The sequence below is a fragment of the Vombatus ursinus genome, unplaced genomic scaffold (genome assembly GCF_900497805.2).
Source record: "Vombatus ursinus unplaced genomic scaffold, bare-nosed wombat genome assembly UNPS02014798.1, whole genome shotgun sequence".
Taxonomy (NCBI): Eukaryota; Metazoa; Chordata; class Mammalia; order Diprotodontia; family Vombatidae; genus Vombatus; species Vombatus ursinus.
Genome location: NW_020954576.1, coordinates 24,397,547 through 24,418,189, shown reverse-complemented (window position 1 = coordinate 24,418,189; position 20,643 = coordinate 24,397,547). Strand labels below are relative to the sequence as shown.

General features: G+C 45.0%; 1 protein-coding gene across 1 annotated transcript in view; it reads right to left on the bottom strand.

Moving 5' to 3' along the window:
• Positions 1-1,838: 1,838 nt before the first annotated feature.
• Positions 1,839-20,643, bottom strand: part of LOC114049588 (inositol-trisphosphate 3-kinase B-like) — a 164,596-nt gene continuing 145,791 nt past the window's right edge. Inside the window, exons 5-8 of the mRNA XM_027870844.1 lie at positions 20,177-20,381; positions 15,446-15,547; positions 12,822-12,893; positions 1,839-5,874 (exon numbers count right to left, since the gene is read on the bottom strand). Of these exons, the coding sequence (XP_027726645.1) occupies positions 5,659-5,874; positions 12,822-12,893; positions 15,446-15,547; positions 20,177-20,381 (595 nt within the window). The 3' untranslated portion in view covers positions 1,839-5,658. The remainder of the gene's footprint in view (positions 5,875-12,821; positions 12,894-15,445; positions 15,548-20,176; positions 20,382-20,643) is intronic.

The following is a 20,643-nucleotide window of genomic DNA, read 5'->3' as shown; positions in this document are numbered from 1 at the left end:
GGCCCTGAACCACAGGTGACACTCACTCTGAAGGCCAACACTTTAAAGGGAAACCTGGGGTCCACAAGTGAGAAGGAATCCAGGGTGGAAGTGGGCAGCACAAGACAAAGGCAAATGTAAACATCCAATGTACTAACCAGGGGTTTTCTGCCCCTTGTTTTTTGACCATCTTCTTGCTTGTTAGTTCCTTTGGCAGACAGGGCTTGGGGAAGAGTAAGGGGACTCAGTTTCATGTATAATCCTTTTATTTTCTACGATGCATGTAGAAGTACTCATTTTATTTGGTATTTGCTTAAATTCAATGTAAAAATGTAATTTTTTAAAAAAAGGGCGAACGTGAAAAACTTGTCAAGTTTGCTCCTTGGGGGTGTGGTGTAGTAGAAGGAGCACCTCACCAAAGACTCAGACCAGTCCCGGCTGTACTCTTTGCTGTGTGACTTTGAACAGGTTTATTAACCTTTCTGGGCCATGGTTTCTTTGTTAAAAGGGCAGCAAACTTTGAAATCAGTTAATCTCTCAGGTCTTGCCCAGCTCTTAAATTCTAAATTCTATATAAGCCCTATCAGGTTTAAATAATAATTTTAATAATATTTTATTTTCCCCCAATGTAAAAACAAAAAAGTTTTGAATTTGAAATTCTATCTTTCTCTCCCCTCTTCTCTGAGATGATATGAGATCTGATCTAGGTTACACATGTGCAGGTATGTAAAACACATTTCCATATTAGTCATTTTGTGGAAGAAAAAGCAAAAAAAGAAATGAAAGCAGGAAACAAAGCTCAAAAATAGTATGCTTTGCTCTTTATTCAGAATCCATCAACTCTTTCTCTGGAGTTGGATAGCATTTTTCATCATGATTTCTTAGGGACTGTCTTGGATCATTGTCTTGGATCATTGTATTGCTGAGAAGAGCTAAGTCATTCATAGTTGTTCATATTGCTGTTACTGTGTAAATGTTCTCTTGGTTCTGTTCTCTTCACTCTGCATCAGTTCATGTAAGTCTTTCCAGGTTTTTCTAAAATTAGCCTGCTCATCATTTCTTATAGCACAATAGTATTCCATCAGAATCACATATCACAATTTGTTCAGCCATTCCTCAATTGACGGGCATCCCCTCAATTCCCAATTTTTGGCCACCACAAAAAGAGCTGCTATAAACACTTTTGTACAAATAGGTCCTTTTCCCTTTTTAAAAAAGTCTCTTTGGGATACAGACCTAGTAGTGGTATTGCTGGGTCAAAGGGTGTGCACAGTTTTACAGCCCTTTGGGCATGGTTACAAATTGCTAACCAGAATGGTTGGATCAGTTCACAACTCCACCAACAGTGCATTAGTGTTCCAGTTTTCCCACATCCCTTCCAACATTTATTATTTTCCTTTTCTGTCATATTAGCTAATCTGATACGTGTGAGATGGTACCTCAGTTATTTTAATTTACATTTCTTTAATCAACAATATAAATAATTTTTAAAAGTTTTGTTAAGTCAGTAGAAAAGGTTTGTGTACAGATGTTATATACAAATTGTACAGTTCTTAATAATACACACTAGGCTTGTCTCCATTACCAGAGACAGTCAAGGAATTTGTGTGGTTTAAAAAAAAAAAAAATGGGCTTTGGAGTCAGAAAATAGAAGTTTGAATTGAGGCCCTGTCACTTACTAGCTTTGTGACCTTGGACAAGTCACCTCCCTTCTTGGGCCTCAGTTCTCATAAAGTCAGAGAGTTGGACTTGTCTTGAAGGTCCTTTCCCTGTCTGAAATTCTATAATCCTAATATAAATCACCTAACCCAACACAACACTACAATTTCCTTTACAAAAAAGACACACCAGAGAGACCCTTTCAATGGTTTCCACATACCTTTATTTAGGAAGTTACAGGTCATTGGTTGCTTTTCATACAGGCACTGTGTGCTGGTGTTTTATGACAATTCGGATTTTTATCTAATGACCAGGCAAAGGGTGGAGGGAACGAAGGCTCTTGGCCAAAAGAGAAGGCACCAACAATGGGAATGAACAATCTGCTTTTTCTGTGAAACCCATCAAGCAAGGGCCTGCTTTATATACATGTGGAGGCTAACCATGTCTAGAGAAAGGCAATGCTAAATACAGCGAAAAAACAGGAAAGGAAAACCTGACAAATGCATGAAAGCTACTTCCAGGCCCTTTCCAAAAAGCTGAGAAAGTAAGTTCAGAAAGAACAAAAAGCTTAAAAAAAACCCAAACAAACTTACATGTACTTAGTCTTAGTGTTTTGTGCAATTAAAAAAAAACCAACACAAAATAAATATAATTTAAAAATTTCTTCCATGACACTAGAGGCAAATCCACCTAAAGCAGCTAGGGATAAAACTTGGATAAAAGCTCAACAGTGCAGACAAATTAGTACTACATCCCGCATAATTTAGAAAGGTAAGAAGACTTGTCTTATCTGCTATAGTCTTATTAAAGAAAAAAATGACAAGGGGATAACATACATACATACAACTCAGCCATTTTTCCTGCTGTCCCTAAATGTCCAAGACCCAATGGAGACCCTAATTAGTCACTAAAGTCTGAGAGGAGAGGGAAAAAAATCTTTCTGGATTTTCCATTCTAGGCCTTCCTTGCAGTATGGAGGCCAGGATGAAAAAGCCAATGAACTGGACACAAAAGGGGATCTGATGATAAAAGGGAAGGAGGGTGAAGGATGGATTTGCAACTTGGAAATACAGTGTAAACCTCAGCAACTTGTATTAGGGAGAAAGGGGGCTGGGTGCTGGGTGGAGAACCGGCCTCAACACTGAAAAATCTCAACTATGGGAGAACTGGAAAGAAAGGCAGTTTTGCTGTTTTCAAGGACCCAAACTAATGACTGATGAGGCCTAGCCAAGGAGAGACCCTGAAGGACCTGTTTTGTTGAGTAGCTTTAAGGAATGTCATTTTCTTTAGCACATAATCTACAATATAATTTTCTTGAAAGTTGTACTCTTAAGTGGGTTAAACATCAACATCTCCTTAGATCTTGTTTAAACTATTGTTTTTGTTTGTCCTTGTTCTTGAAGAGGACCATGACATCAGAAAGGCGATGCCATGACTTGCAAGTGAATTGGATGTGAGGGAGGCTGCTGTGGTGACCTCCTGAATATGTGATAGATGGTCCTGACAGCAGCTGACAAAGAGGAAAGGTTTGGAGTGGGAGTTGTCAGCCTCATTCTCTCCTCCAGAGTCATCCGGTTCCAGTGGTAAGATACAGATCAGGATGACTGGAGATGGCCTTCTGTTTAAACTATTAGTTTGCTGAGCAAAACGTTTTCCTTCCTATACAGTGTAAAAGTCAACTTCAGCCCAACCCACATCTGAATTAACAAGAATTCCAGATTAGCAGGGGTTGAATTCATGAGACTTTACGATAGTTGTGTGGGAGGAACAAACATTCATAATTATTTGTTGATTGACTGATTTGATTGGGAGACTGATTTCCTCTAGAGCCTGTCTTACTAGTGATCTCGGCCAAGAATTGCCTGGAATACCCAATAAACATTCCTACGACACCCAAAGCTATCCTTGGATCTCAGGCCCCTCTGCACACTGTAACCGCTAACATGCACATCACAGGGTTTCTCTTTGTTTGCTGGGACAGGAAAGTGGGGAGGGGCTGAATTAGCTTACTTGGGAGCTCACTTCTCTGTTCAACAAAATCTATACAAGTTTAAAATTTTTTATAGCTCCCCTTGGACAGCTCCACATCGTTTCTCTTCTAGTTAGTATATCAGATCACCTCCCGATAACTTCCTAGCTATGTAAAGATAAATATACACATGCCCATCCATAAGGTGTCATAGCCAGGCACATCCATATGTACTTCTCCCAAGGGATCCTGGTGGGTAGGGGCAGGTGATAAATCATTGCACAACTCCCTGACCCAGGAATCTCTTAACCTGGACAATCTCATCCCAGAAACCCAATGTTGAACACATAGTAGAGATAGCTCTTTCTCTCTCTCTCTCTCTCTCTCTTTCTCTCTCTCTCTCTCTTTCATTTAGCTAAGTTGGAATCCTCTATCTCTGGCTGAAAAAGTTTTTGATGCCTCAAATTCTTCCTCTCTCTCTCTCTCTCTCTGGAAAAAAGTGACAATAATAATACAAAGAGACGGTGCTTCCTCCATGCATAACACCATTCAGAAATTCCCTCAGGTACCAATTTCAGATCTCCAGAACCTGGGGTGCCTAGTATGGTGACCTCCTGAATATGTATGTGGTAGATGGTGCTGACTGCAGCTGATGAAGATGAAAGGTTTGGAGTGGGAGGTATAAAAGATAGAGAGCCTGCAGAGATGGGGGCTCAAGGCCTCCTTCTCTGTCAGTCTCCAAGGAATTTTCTGAGAACCTCCTGACATTTTTCCATGGGCTGAAGAGTACCCATATTTTCACCTCTCCCCTCTACGGGTAGTTTGCTCTTCAAGTATCCTGGCTAAGCAACTCCAACTCTCATGTTTCAGCTTCATGGAGACATGGGGGCATAGAGAAGAAAAAAAAGGAAGGAAGTTTGGGAGGGTGGAAAATTGAATGCCTTGAAAGGCTGTGCTCATTATCAATTGAAGAGTTGGAATTATTTCCTTCTGGAAATATGCTACTGAAGAGCTAAAGTGGAAAAGGTGTCCACACTAAGTTTGGCACCAATATGGTGAGCCCCTCAAGTGGAAGGCCACCAAGCTGCCTAAGGAAGGAGGGGCAAATTAGCCTAGGTTGGAAAAGCAGATATCAGAAGTAGGATCCGGCCCTGGGGGAATGATACTGAATTTCCATAGGGAGACCTAGTTCTCCCCCCTTTCCGCCCCCAAAAAAAATTGCCACTGACCCCAGAAATACTATGGCTCCACTTCCCCAAGGATTGAATTTCAAATTGGAGGTGGGGTTAAAGGATCTGCTCTAGGTCTCCCAGAAGCCCCAAGGCTGCTCATTCCAGATTCTTGCAAGTCTCTCTGTAAAAATTCTGAAGGTCTCTTACACAAGATGCCCAGGGTGAGGGATGGACTGACTGCTCAGAACCATTACCCAAAATAGCCACTAGATGGTAGCAAGTCTCCACAGACAAGTTTGATCCCTGCCAATGCATTTGCTTGGGGGCTCCCTCCACAGGGTTGATGTTTAGCTGCTTAGTGCTGTCTCTGTGGGACAAAGTTAGAACATCCTCTCTTACGGAACCAGGGATTGCCACACTGATTTATCCCTAATTTTAGCAAGAATGAAAGAACATATCAGTCTGGAGGAGGGTGGAGGGCAAAATGTAGTATTCAAAAACTCATATTAATCTGGCTGGGAGAATGGATGCTTTGAAGACCACTGGGCCAGGCACCATCTCCTCCCCACCCCTGAAAAATCAAATGGATCCTTTTCTACACAAAGTCAAATCTGAATTTGGGTTTCTTCTTCTTTTTTTTTTTTGTTATTGTTGTTCTAGTATGCAATTCTATTTACAAGAAAACAAACCAAAAACAACAGCCCAAACCCTAACACAAACCCTTTCATTTAAAAGAGATAGCTTGGAAATCTCTTTTTTTTTCCTTCTCTTCGTCTAGAAAGTGTCTTATAGTGCAGTTTGGAAGTCAGTTCTAGAATCCAGATAGCAGGGGAGAGAAGGAGAGAAGACTGAGAACAAGGAGGAGGGAAAAAGTGGCTCTCAGGGGAGGGCCTCGCTCTGAGACATTTCTGTTAGGATGTCAATGAGATTGTCCAGTCCTGAGAGGTAGCCATCTTCTCGGTTTCCTTCCTGCCAAGGGATGTTGTGCTGAAGGGTCTGTCCCTCCGGAAGGGGTGTGGTTTTTCCAAAGTCAATCATCCATACCTTGGCTTGCTCTTTTTTGTCATGGATGAAGAGGAGAGAGCTGCCAATGACCTGCAGCAGGGAGAAAGAGAGAGAGAGAAATAAAATCTACACTCATGGTCTGTTTTGGCCCCCCTGGGGACTCTCCTTGTTATCAGAACCTTAAGACCCACACTCTTGGGACTCATGAATGGAACACTGTGACTTATCACCTTGTTTTTCACTGTCTTATCTTCGCTGATTTTAGTGAACTGCAAGGTTCAACATGAGTCAACATGTGCTACAGTTGCTCCCCCCCTCTCCCCAACCCAAAAAAAGACAATGAGGTCTTTTAGACAGAAGGCCACACAGTTTTCAGAGTGAAGGAAGCTATAGTCCCTTGTTCTCTGCTTTACTCAGCTCACACTCTTAGGCCCTGCGCTCACTTCTGAGTCATTGGCAAGTGGGAGGACGCTCAGATGAGGGGTAGCTACAATGGCGAGAGGACCCCAAGCCATGCCATGTGAGTGAAGATCAGGGGATGTTTGCCCCAGAGAACAGAAGACTCCGACGGGCCTATGATAGCTGACTTCCTAGTTTCAAATATCTGATGGGATGCCATGTGGAAGAGAGATTAGGCCTGTTCTGTATAACTTTGGAGAGTAAAACCAGGGCAATGAGTTGGAAGTGTGTTGGTGGGAGAGAGGGAAGACTTCTTAAGAACTAAGAGTTAGCTGAAAATGAAATGGACTTTTCCCATGAAACTTAGTAAGGTAGTAAATTTCCCCATCACTGGACTTCATTCTCAGATCCTGGGTGACTACCTGTGTGTCATGCCGCAGAGAAAAGTGCTACATGGGGCAGAGGCTTGGACCACCTGGCCTCTAAAATCCCTTCCAATAATCCCACAAAGGCACTTTGCTCTGGGTTATGTGTTAAATTGTCTGCAGGGAGGGAAGGGATCCATGGATGACCCATCTTGTGAACTATTGCCACCTCAATGAAGCTTTTCAGTGAACTGGCTTGCTTAAAAATCTCAGATATTAATTCTGTTTTCTCCCTGTGCCCTCTTCACTCACCCCACCTAACTGTGCAACTCTCTTACTCAGAGGGGCTATGGTGAAAGCCCATAAAAAGATCTCAACTTCTTTACCAATCAATGGGGTTTTTAAAAAAAAAAAAAAGGTGGCTGTTTTAAAAGTATTATATACGTCGTATCAGGGGAGGGCCTCACTCTAGTGGCTTCCTATGGTCTCTGGAATTAAATGTAAGCTCTTCACAATCTGTCTGCAATCCACTTTTCTGGTCTTATTCCCCCTTCAACTTCCCCCCAGCCAGACTGGCCTTCTAAATAATCCACACCCAACACTCCATCCTCCATGCCTCTGCAAGGTTATCCCTCACATTTGGAACGTTCTCCCTCTCTCTTCATCTCCATCTCTTAAAATCCCTAGTTGATTTCAAAGCTCAGCTCAAATGCCACCTCCTGATCCCCTCAGGCACAAATGTCTCCCTCTCCAAATGATTTCATTTTATTATTGTATTATATTTTATGTGATGTGTATAGTAATATGTAATAATCTGCATATTGTCTTCTATGCAATATAACAGTATATATTACTAATGTGTTTATTGCATATATATTTATATATGCTTATTTGTTTTGTAATTTAACGTGGACAAGCTGCATCCCCCTATAGAATGTAAGCTTCCTGAGGGGAGCTTCAGAAGCAGCTTCTCATCTTTGCTTTTTTCCCCAACACCTAGCTGGTTCATCTGTTCTTAGCCTTCTCCTCTGGAAGAGGAAGTCAGGCATTAGAAGAACATCAATGATCCCGGGAGGAAGGTACGGACCTAGAGAGACACAGAGAAAGAGGGGCAACCCGCTGGTAAACTACAGAGACGGTGTGAGTGGTGGACAGAGATGGGGCTTCCAAGCCAGAAACATCAGATGCCACTCTAGGAGGGAGGCCAGAACCACCAAGGGCCACACAAGGTAATGTGAGAGCCCCCTCAGTCATCTTCCTACCCACCATATACTAACTGCACCCCCCAGCGTGGGGCTCTGGGGTAAATGTACGAGCAGCTGGGTTTCACTATGACAAGGTAAGGGCAGAACTGGGGCTTAGGAGGGGATATGGTGGCGGGGCAGGGCTTGGCTGGATAGCATCTCGCAGGATTTGAGGTCTGGTACTTTGAGGCACACAAAGGGGAAAGAAACCTGGGAATACACTATTGTTGGGGAGGAGTATGGTGATTATTTGGGGTTTAAAAATAAGTGTAGCCTTGCTGTACAAAAAGTTCCAGGTTTGAGTCAGGCAGGAGGAAGGCAGGAGAAGTGGGAAAGAAGGGTACCTTACACAAACACACACACACACACACACACACACACACACACACACAATCTCCAAGCTACGGATAAGCAAAGTGTGCATGCCATAAAAGCTCTTAAACTCCCAAAGGCCTGGATAATTTTAAAGAAGGAATTATAAAGGCATTTCCCTCCCTCACCATCTCCTCCTATTTCTCTCCCACTGGGCACCCTGCACAATGGCATTTATCCACACTTGCCAGGCCCAGGATGGCCGGGGCGGGTTAGATTGCATTCCCCCCTCCTCTCCCACCCCCACATACACACTTTGCTTTATTTTTGGCACCGGCCCCCCTGCTTGTGTCAGCAGGGCTGCATTCCCCTAGGGCTGTGTTTGGGAGCCTGGGCAGTTATTTACAACAGTGGGCAGCCCCCACCTTCACTCCCCTACTGAGAGATCCCAAGAGGGAGGGAGAGGCTGGAGGTTTCCCCAAGGCTCAGCCCCCGAAAGCAAAAGTGAGGGAACTGAAGGGGGTTCTTTTTTTCTTCCTTCCCCTTCCCCTGTTCTTGTCCTACCAATTCTGCCCTCCTCACCCCAGGCACCTTGCCCCAACTCTGTCCCCAAGTGAGCTGTTGAGAGGTGCCGGAATGCATTTAAAACAAAAGGCCACCAACCGCTCAAGGGGCAGGCTGGCCTTCCTAAGCCCCTGGGTTGGACCAGTGCACATTCCAGAGGCCCTCTGGAGTGTGGAATCTGGAAGGAGTTGGCTGAAATGCTTTAACCTAAGAGTAGATCCAGACAGGGAATTCCATATCCCCAAGGTCAGGGAGGAAGGGGAGGAAAAGGGAGTTGGGAATGCTCTGGACCCCATTCATAAAGAGACTTTCAACCTGGGTAGGAGGGCAATTCTTAAAAGAACGCCTGGAGGTGAATCCTGGCTCTGAGACTTACTAGGTGGGTGACAGGGCAGCATGTACCATGGAAAACCCACTGGATTGTACATGAGAGGACCTGGGTTCAAAACCTGACTTCTACTTACTACCTATCTGTCCATCTCTCTTGGCCTCAGTTTCCTCATCTGCTTAGCGAATACTCCAGGCTCATTATTGCAGAGCCAAGCTGTTCCATCTCAAGTCTGACATGTGGTACTCAGAGTAGGGAGCTCATCTCCCAATCACCACCACACCCCTCCCCCAATATGGCAGTATTAACTCCCCATAACTTGCTAACCTAAGCCCACATGATCCAGAATTCTCTCGGTCCTACGCCTACATTGTCGTGTCCCTCCAAAGAGTTGGGTCTGGGTTTAGGTTTCACTAATTAGCACCAAATTATAATGATAATTACAACAATGGGGCAGCTAGGTAGTGCTGTGGATACTTGGAGTCAGAAAGATCTGAGTTCAAATCCAGCCTCAGAGAGTGCCTAGCTGTGTGACCCTGGGCAAATCATTTAACTTCTGCTTGCCTCTATTTCCTCATCTATAAAATGGAGATAATAACAGCACCTACCTCCCAAGATTGTTGAGGGTATCAAATGACATAATAATTATAAAATGCTCAGCACAGCGTCTGGCACATAGTAAGCACTGTATAAATGTTAGCTGTTATTAGCTACTAATAATGATAATTATTAGAATAACGATAATAATACTGAGAAGTAATATGGGACACTGGACAGAAAGCCAGTTTCAGAGTAAGGAAGACCTAGGTTCAAATGCTACCACTGATATGTACTGGCTATGGGGCCCCATGTAGGTCACAACACTCCGAGTAATTTTCTAAGACTTTAAGTTGCCACAAAGGTACTGACCTTCCCTGGTAGAAGGCATTTCCTCATTTGGGAGTTCCCTATACCAATGAAATCTTGGCTCTAATCCCTATCTTATAAACTAGGGAGGAAACCAAAGCTAAGTGACTTGTCCAACGTCACCCGCCTAGTAAGTTTCCGATCCACTAGGTCTTGTGTCTGACCAAGGCAGTGAACAGAACTGTTCCTTGCATATGAGAGTCCAGAGATAATCACACATAGCTTCAGAGCCCCCTCACTTCACCACTGAGGCCCAAGGACTTGCCTAGGGTCTATATCCACTATTTTCACAGGAACATAGATTCGGAGTTGGAAGGAACCTTAGCGCTCATCTATACTATGCCCTATGGCTTCCAAAGGACAGACCCCCCCCCCCCCCCTGCCAGGGGAAGTCTTCAAGCATCTTCCCAGCTTTCCCAGGGCTGTTGGAAGGGGGCAGGAACAGCCATCACAAGCTGGAGAGACCTGTGCCTCCTTCCCCACAGGATGCAGACCCCTTCCTGAGGAGGAGGAGGAGGAGGAGGAGGAGGGCTGATCGGCAACCTCACTCTGGGACATGAAGAAGGTTGATTTTTTTTTTCAAACAAAAATGCCATTGCCTCAGCAGCAAAATAACAGGTGCTAAGAAAAAGAAGGGAAAACCCGCCATAGAAAGCACCAGGTTGGCAATGCTGGTGCGAGGCAGAGGGGGCTTGAGTCTGGAGAGCTAATGGAAAGGGCAGGAGGGCCTCTAGAGCCCCTTCCCTGCACAGACCTGCTTGTTCCAGGAGATAATTCCAGACTAGGCTAAGCTGGGGGTATGGCCAGCGTCTGCATTTTTTGGCCTAGTTGGGAAATTCTGCCAAAAGACATAGCCAGCAGACTGAGCTGGGAATTCCTAGGTTCTGTGAATCTCTACTCCCCCGCCTTCCCCTTCTCCCTCTCCCCTGCGCCCCCACCCCTCAGGGGCCTGGCTGCCTGGCTCATGAATGGAGTTAAGGAATGAGGTGGGAGAGAAGGCAGTCAGACAGTGGGTCCAGCACAGCAGCCGGCGTTGCCCTGTGGTCCTTTTTTGAGGAGGGGGAGGGGCATGGAACAAATGTCTGTTTTCTAGGAGGTGTGATCTGGAAAGGCAAGGGACAGAGAGAGCTTCAGCCAGGCAGAATGAATGGCGACCTTTCAGCATCTTATCAGACGCTCTGGCTGTGGGTGACAGTGAAAAAAAAGGCTGCCTATAACACAAAAACATTCCTGCCTGCTGGGCCCTTCTGGAGGTGGTGATAGTCTGGGAAACTCTGAATGGCCTCAGTGAAGAAGGACCCTGAGGGAAAAGATGGGCATTCTACGGGGCTGGCTTGACCACTGGCCTGCTGAGACTGGAGTTCTTCATTACTCAACCCCAAGCCTGCGGGGTGGTAGAAACAGCAGGTCCGACAGAGATTCAGAGGCTCATAGACATAGGGTTGGAAGGAACTTGGCTCATATTAGTCTCATTTCACCAAGGTAACCTAGGTTCAAGCCTGAAGCTTTTGCAGAAGGCTCTCCTCACTGGATGACTCAATTGCTGTGTTGGCCTGAGGGAATAAGAGAAGAGATATACCCAGGATACTTGAGGGGAGATACCCTAAGGGAAGAGAGAGCCACTTGGCTCTGGGAGAGTGAATCAGAAGGACTCCCTACAATCAATCAACATTTATTAAGTGCCTACTATGTGTCGGGCACTGTGGTACAAAAAGAGGCAAAAGATACAGGTAAGGAAACTGAGGCCCAGGCAGACAAGGTAACCTGCCACAGGTAGCAAGCAGCAGAGTCAGGATTTGAACCCAGGTCTTCTCATCCACAATCCAATGCATTTTCCATTGTAACACACTGCCCCATGCCCAGCTCCTCAAGCCAAATGCACAGCTCAGAGGAAAGGGCAGTGATGTGTCTAAAGAGGAACAGAGGTGAGGTCAGAGATTCAAAATCTCAGGGCCTCAGGGATTCAGTGTCTTCTACAATTCTGCAGCCCGGACCTACCACTCTCATCCAGTCAAGCTAACATATGCTGCAAAATCCTTGTTCTCTGAAGCAAGCCAGGCTGTCTACATTCCTCAGGGTGAGCTTGTTGGGGGGAAGGAGGGAACACCCAGGGTCCCCGATGCCTTGGACGTCACTCCCTGGGACTTGCCTCTTTTCTCAGATCAGTGTCTCTTCTTTAGTTTTTCTCGGCTCCTTGCCATCACAGGGGCTTTTCAAGCTAACTCCAGTCATTCTGGCCTCTAGTTTCCAAGAGGCATGGAAAGCCCCTTCATGAGAATATGTCCGCTCTGGTGGGGGCTCCTAGAGCTAGTTACCTTTCTTTCTTTTCAAAAATTTTTTTGAGACAATTGGGGTTGTAACTTGCTCAGGTCACACAGCTAGTAAGTGTCTGAGGCTGGATTTGAACTCAGATCCTCCTAACTCCAGGGCCGGTGCTCTAACCACTGTGCGACCTAGTTGCCCCTCCTACCTTTCTATAAGCTCTCCAGAACCTTATCTAATAATCCTGGGGGATCCCCTGTCATCCAAACAGTTCAGGAAATATCTTAACCTAAGCCCAAAGAGAAGGAGCCTAGGTTATGTGAAATCAATGCTTTATCCACACATTGGTAACAAACATAGAAAGCTAGGAATTGGGAGGGGGAGAGGAAAAGGGGGAGAAATGACTTAATTTCTCAAACACTAGTTAGTACCCAGGGCCTGACAGCTTGGCATCACATGGTTCCTGGCCTGAATATGGCAAGGTGATCCCAGTATTTGATGGTTCAGTTATAGCTATAGTCTTCCTTTAAAAAAACAAAACAAAACAAAACAAAAAAACCCCAAACCAGCTCATAAGAAAACAAGCGAATTCATTTACTTAGGAACTACTGGTGGTTTATCTTTTCTCACAAAAGACTGAAAGAGCAGTCTACCTACCTCATGGCACTTGAAAAATGGTGAGATTTCCAAGGTGGCACGGATATCCTTTAGGCGGTCCCGGTAACAAATCTGGACACAGAAAGACACACAAGTTGTTAGCTACCCCCAGGGAGTTTCAAGAATCATGAAATTCATTAGTATCATCATTTCAGAGTAGAAAGGGGACTTTCATTTAAGTCCAGGAGTTCTTAACCTGGAAAGGGGTCCTCTTTAGGTGGATTTCAGGGGATCCATGAACTGGATGGGGAAAACAAAACTATCTCTTCACTTTAATATAGCTGGTTACCTTTATGATCCTACGTATTTTATCTTATGCATTCAAAAACATTAATTTGAAGAATTAAAAATTCACCAGACTGCCACGGGGTCCAGGCCATAGCTCCTAAAAAGGTTTAGCACCTAGTCTAGTCTAGTCTAACATAGCTCATGTTACAGGTGGGGAAACTGAGATTCAGAGCTGTTAAAGGACTTGCCTATGGTCCTGTAGCTACTGAGTGACAGAAATTGGGGGGCCTTTGGGATTCCCCAATGCAGGGCTTTTCCTTCACTTTCCCCCCACAGAGTCATTGGCTGGCAACAGGAGGAAGATAGTGCTGCTCTCACTATGTATGCCACGCTTTACTTAATTCATGACGGTACAGGCTGTGTTCACTCTGGAACGTCTGCAGATTCCATCCAGTTAAATCTTTAAAACCTCATTGCTATGGTGTGTTCCCAAAGACAAAGCTCAGTGTTCCCGATTTTCAAACAGACAGGCAAGGATCAGGGATGACAGGCATGAAGAATGTCACGATCCACACCCCCACCATCAGTATTTGGCTGCTCGGGACCGGGGGGAGGTGGGACAGGCTCCTGATGACCCCACGTCATCCCTAGCCACCACCTTGCTCCCCTTGCCCCCCAGCAGAACACCGGCCAAGATTGTTAGAACGGCGTACTCAGGACAACTGGTTCGTTGTGGGATGTTGTCACACACTTGGGCAAAGTGACTTGATGCCCATCTGTACACAGTGACGCAACTTGGCAGGGGACCTGGGCCAGAGGCTCCGGGGAGTTTACAGAACCTAGAATAAACCCCATTGAGTCACCGTCGGGGGCCACTGCACCCGGCTCTCTGAGCTGGCATTGCTAAAGAGCAGAACCGCTTCTCCCTGGACGACCCAAAGGTTGTCAGAAAAGGACTCCGTGACGATGCAGGTCAGTCGAGAGTTAAAGCAAATTCTGTTGCCTGCCCTGGTGACAGCTGGCAGTGCCACAGTTTGCCAAGGGCTTAGGGTAAGCAGGCCTTGGGAGCGAGATCCCCACTGGACCCCAGCGGAGGGACTTCACCGGCTCATGGAACAAGAGCTGGAAACAATGGTCCAACCCCCTGGTCCTTCAGGTGAAGAAACAGACGTCGAGGGTCTTATTCAAAGGAATGCAGGGAGTAATTAAATTTGAATCCAGGTTCTTTGACTGCAGAAAACACAAGTCATTCTGGTGGACAGAGGGCTAGACTTGAGAGTCAGGAATAGGAATAATAGCCGACACATATATGGTACTTTTAAGAGTTTTAAAGCGCTTTACATACATCATTTCACTGGGTCCTCACAACAATTCTGTGAGGTAGGTGTGAGTTTCCTCATGTGTAAAATGGGGATAATAATAGCACCTAATTCACAAGACTGCTGGGTGGATCAAATTAGCTTGTATATGAATACATACATACATATATATAAATAAATATATAATGATTATATATATGATATGTATGTATGTATATACATGTATATGTATAAAAGGTGACAGTTATGTGGCACTTAAAAATTTTTATGAGCAACATATGTGTATATACATGCATACATACATGCACGCCCACACACACATACATATATACTCACACATTGTTCAGTGTACTTGACTCTTCATGAGCCCATAGACCAATGCCCATGGGGTTTTCTTGGCAAAGATACTAGAGAGTTTGGCTTTTCCTTTTCCAGTGAGTCCCCATTTCACAGATGAGGAACGGAGGCAAACAGGGTTAAGTGACTTGCCAGGGTCACACAGCTATTAAGTGCCTGTGGCTGAATTTGAACTCGGGTCATCCTGACTCCAGGCTTGGTGCTCTATACACCGTCACCTAACTGCTTCCTAAGTGTGAGTATGCAACAGAGACTAACACAGCTTTGGAATGAAGTGTGCTGAATCTACTAGGCCATGAATTCTTACCAGTTTGCCTGACCTTAGGCAAGTCACTTTCCAGGGCCTCAATTTCCTCATTTGCAATACAAGGAGGGTTGGGCTAGATAATTTCTGAGGCCCTTCTAGTGCTAAAAGCTACGTTCTAATATAATAAGGACTTCAGTGGACTTCAGGGAGAAAAGCAAAATAAGGGTGACAGATTATACAAGTACAATAGTTATCTGCCTACTTAGTAGGAATCCTATTTCATTTTCCAAGCGTGAATGTCGAGACCCTGTGCTGAACAGACTCCTACCAATGTTCCAGGCACTCTGTTAGGCACTGAGGCTACAAAGAAAAATAATTGACACAATTCTTGCCCTCAAGGAGCTTACAGGAAGAGGAACACTCTTCTCCAGATTCCATTCTTCTGATGAAGGCTCAAGAGGTGTGCTACTCACCAGGATGTTCCGATTTCCCTTGGTGAATTCTCGGAAAGCTTCAGTAACTTGCTCCTTTGTTTTGGTCTTCTTGAAATCTCGGTTCACAGAGCCATCTTCTTTCTGAAAAGGAGAGCAACACCCCCACCTCATTAAGGGATGAAGTCTTGGCTTCTGCTTTCATGCTGGGGCCTTGTTAGGAAAAATGGCTCCTGGATAGAATGGGGTACCTGCTGTAAGAGAATAAATGCCTTAATCTAGTGCCATGGGAAATCCAGAGGTGACACTCACTCTCCCTCCCTGGGTAGGAGGCAAAGTGTTTAGCCTTCCTCTGACTCTCTGACAGAGACAGAATAAAGTTAAACTTGGCTTTCTTCAGCAATCTAAGACCTTTCCTTTCCGGTTCTCCTAAAAAACAAAGCTGCAATATTATCCTTTCCCTAACCAACTCAATTCCCCACCAAACAACCAAGCCAAGAGGATCATTCTGCACTTGAGTCACACGCCTTATTCTAGTCTCTCATGAAGGAGACCTGACTGAACTTTTACTCTTTACATGTGAAGGGTTAATAAGGGCAGCTCTCCTCACCACCTAGCGGGTTACTGCAGACCATCCACTCTTAGCCAGGTTACTTCTGGAAGAGGAAGACAGGCATTGGAAGAACAAGATATGGACCGAAAGAGGAACAGAGAACCGGTGACACAAATAAGAGTGACCAAATTGTACCAAGGCTCATCTGCGGAGTGTGTTTCCTGGACAGTGGAGTGGAGGAATCGTCCAGTCATTGAGTCGTGTCTGACTCTTCATGTCCCCATGGACCGTTATCACACACGGGGTTTTCTTGGCAAAAATACTGGAGTGGTTTGCCATTTCTTTCTCCAGTGGATTAAGGCAAACAGAAGTTAAAGTGACTTTCTGGTCATGCAGCTAGTAAGTGTCTAAGGCTAGAGTTGAGCTCAGGCCTTCCTGACTCTAGGCCCAGTGCTCTATCCACTGAGCCGCGTAGCTGCCTCCATGGAGTAGAGAGGGAGCCCTAGGATAAACAGTTTGTTTCTCTCTAACTCAGTGTAATTCTGGCATGGAGGAGGATTGCATCTGTTCCCACAACAGGACAATGGACAGGGACCAGAAGAACATCCTGTCCAAGAGGAGAAGATAAAGGAAGAGAGTGATTTGTTTGGAAAGGACAAAAGGAAAGAAAGGAAGATGAAAAAAGGAGGCAGGGAATGGGATAAAAATATAATTCTCATCCTGTCCAAAGGTTTAAAAGAAAAAAATAGATTGGTTTAAGGATGCTAAATAGTTGCTAGAGAGGAAAGGTAATACTACTTATCAAGGCTCTCAGAAAGCCTCTGTGTTTCATAGGGGGGAACCTGGGGGACCACAGCAAAGCTGGTCTCTTTGGACTATTACCTACATTAGGAGGCAGGTTTAGATGCTGCCTGAAAATTAGACACCCTAGCTGAAAAAGCATGGGCAGTGTAATACAACTCTCTGGCAGCTTTTTATTTATAAATTCATCACGAATCCTGCATCAACTAAAACCTTGAACTCAAAATCAAAACCTTGAATGAGGCTCTGCAGGGAAAAACAGGAACAGAATGGGACTCTGAGGGAGGATGCACTCCCCTCCTCTGGATGTCTCTGAAAAGAGGGCAGAGGGATTAGGGGCAGTTCTCAACCGAGGCAGGAGGTCAGACAAGATGACCTCAAGGAGACCATCTGCACATCTGGCACCAACCTGCTCTCTCCACTGACCTCATCTGGAGAGATCCGCCGACCTGGCCTGGTGTGTGGCAGGTGTGTCTGAAACGTCAGCTGGGAACATTTGCAGGAACAAAGACAAGGGTGGGCATGACTCCACAAGACAGCACGCCTCCCCTGACCGCTCACTCTGGAGGAAGCCAGAGAAGAGACCTTTGTCTGAACTGAAGAGGAAAATGGAAAGCAACTGAGGGTGTTCTATTGAATAGGGATTTGACAGGCCACCAGCTAACCAAACCCTGACTTAACCCTTTCGAGCCCTCGTTAGTTGCACTGGACAACTGTGTTTCTAACAAAAAGGCCTCTTGACCACTCTCTCTCCCATCCACCTTCCTCCCCCTTCCCTACCTCTGTTCCCATTGTCCGCCAGCCCTACTCCAAGAAACTTTCTCTGAACTTCCAAGAGACCTCTCTCCTCCTGAGTTTCTCACAGCACTCTGCCTAGATGTTTCTGCATTTTTCTCCCTCTTCCTCACATCACATTATTTCTGGTCTTATATCCCCGTTCTACCACCCTTGATGGGTTGCAGAGCTTGCATCAGACTTATCTTTGGAGACCTCCCACTGTGCCTAGGACAAGCTAGAAAGAGGCAGATAGGTGGTGCAGTGGATAGAGCACTGGTCTTGGAGTCAGGAAGAACAGAGTTCGAATCTAGCCTGACATTTATTGGCTTTGTGACCCAAGACCCTGCCCCGGTTTCTCCATCTGTAAAATGTGTAATAATAATAATAACACCTACCTCACAGGGTCATTGTGAGGATCAAATGAGGTAATATTTGTAAAATGCTCTGCAAATCTTAAAGCTCTATGTTTTTTAGGCTGTACAGTGGATAGTATTGTTACTATTATTATTATTATTATTATTCTGCTTCAGACACTTACTAGCTGTGTGACCCTGGACAAGTTACTTCAGTTCTGACTCAGTTCCTTCATCTGTAAAATGGGGGTGATAATAATAGTACCAAGTTTCCAGGGTAGATGTGGGGGTCAAATGAGATAATAATTATAAAGCACTTAGCACAGCATCTGGCACATATTAAGTACTATATAGATATTATTATTATTATTATTATTATTATCCTGCTTCAGACATTTACAAGCTACGTGACCCTGGACAAATTGCTTAAGCTCTCTCTGCCTCAGTTCCCTCACCTGTAAGATGGGGATAACAATAGCACCTACTTCCCGGTGTAGTTGTAAAGCACTTAGCACAGTACTTGGCAAATAGTAAGAGCTATAGAAATGTTAGCTGCTATCATCATCATCATCATCATCATCATCATCATCATCATTATTATCCTGCTTCAGACCTTTATAAACTGTGTGACCTGGGACAAGTCACTTAAGCACTGTCTGCCTCAGTTTCCTCATCTGTAAAATGGGAGTAATAACAGCGACTACTTCCCAGGATAGTTGTGAAGATCCTATGAGGTAATTTCTGTAAAATGTTTTGCAAACTTTTTTTTTTGCTTTTGCAAAAAAAAGTGTGTTATACATTATGTAAATGCTAGCTATTATTATGGGGACTGAACCTGTAATTTCATTGGTATAGAGACCTCCCAGAGAAGGAAAGCCCCTCTACCAATAGAGATCAGTACCTTCTCTATCACTTAGGGTTTTGGACAGCTACCTGGAGCAATTCTAAGTGACTTGCCCAGTCACACAATTAACATGTGTCAGATGGGCAACTCAACCCCAGGTCTTCCTAGTTTCAAGGCTGATGCTCTAACCATTATGACATGCTGCCTTGCACAGAACTACGACTTAATCAATGTATGTTAACCCTAGGTTATTTATTTGCTTTTTAATGGGAGACCAGGGCTGCTCTCTGACTAAGCAGGCTGTTTCTTGAGAGGGAATTGGTTCTGCCCTGGGTGGCAATGTGTTGGCTGCCTCCTTGATGCTGAGTAAACAATCTCTGCCTTCCTGGATGCCCAGAGAAAGAAGCGAAAATGGCCATCCCCGACCGCCCCCTCCCAACCATCCCTCTCTCACAATGCTTGCAGTTTCTGGGAGTTAGCTGACCACGCCTCTGTGGAGCTGGCCTACTGGTGGGCCATGGCTGATTTCTGACTATCCTGTTCTGACTGTAGGAAGATAAGCTAGAAAGTTCCTTCCCTTAAGGGGGTGAAACCTGTTTTCTCCGCTAATCTTATACCAAGATTTTGGCCTCAATGATAGAAATGCTTGGGTGCAGGACCTAACACCATGATGAGGCACTACGGAGTAGTAGATAAGAGTGTTAGACTTGAAATCAGGAGGACCTGAGTTCAAATCTGACCTCTAATATCAGCTGTGTGACCTTGAGTAAGTTGCTTAACCTCTCTATACTTTGGTTTGCTCAGCTATAAAAAGGAGGGGTTGGATTTGATGGTGGTCTAGCTCTAAATCTATGATTTTATGCCCAGGTCATCTAGAGGCTTGGATGTCTGATTTTTGTGATCTTAAATTTTAATGATTGAATGCCTTTTTCTTAGAGGCAGGCTGAGTTTGGCTCCTATAAGCAGTATGTTTGCATGTAACTACAACATCTCAGTTCTATACATGTGGGAAAAAAAATGGCCCTGTGTCCTAGAGGAACAGCTGCCTAGAGGAAGCTAGGTGGCACAGATAGATTGTCTGGCCAAGAGTCAGGAAGACCTGAGTTCAAATCTGAACTCAGACACTTAATAGCTGTGTGATCCTGGGCAAGTCATTTAACCCTGTCTGCCTCAGTTGCCTCATCTGTAAAATGAGCTGGAGAAGGAAATAGCAAACCACTCCAGTATCTTTGCCAAGAAAATCTCAAATGGGGTCACAAAGAGTCAGACACGACTCAGCAATAACCAAAGACCTGGAAGAATTCCATGACTTACTCTTTGGAAAGGCTCGAAAGGGTGGGTTGGTAAAAGTTGAGATCCTCGTGGCTCCCACCATACCAACAGCAGGGTTGCCACAGCCCTGTTCTGAGTGGCCCCACCTCCCCATCCCCTCCTTCCTTCTTTACCTTAATGCCCTCAATCCTGAATCCAAGGGTGGCTGTTGAGCTAATGGTTTCTCTCCACTGCATGTACCGGGGCTTGGTCACTGCCCTTTGATTGTTTTCTTCTTCTGTTGGGGCATCAGGGTCCACTTCAATCATCTTCTGGTACATGTCCTTCCGAAGGCTGGGCTTCTTCCTAGCTTTGGTGAGCTCCTCCTCCAGATAGGTCCTGCATGGGGTACAAAGGTGCATCAAGACTCGCCGTGGCATCGGCATGCTGCCATTTTGGAATACACATCCCACTCCTATTGGGCCCCAGCTATCTGAACATACTTAACTTAACCAACAAGAGTAGCGACAAGGGTGGGAAAGTAAGGGGGAAACAGGAGAACGGGATTTCCTAGCATTCCCATTTTACTGGACAGTTAGCACAAGAAATGTAGGGTCTTGGTTGAAGTTGTCTAGTCAGTTAGTAGTAGGATGAGGACTCC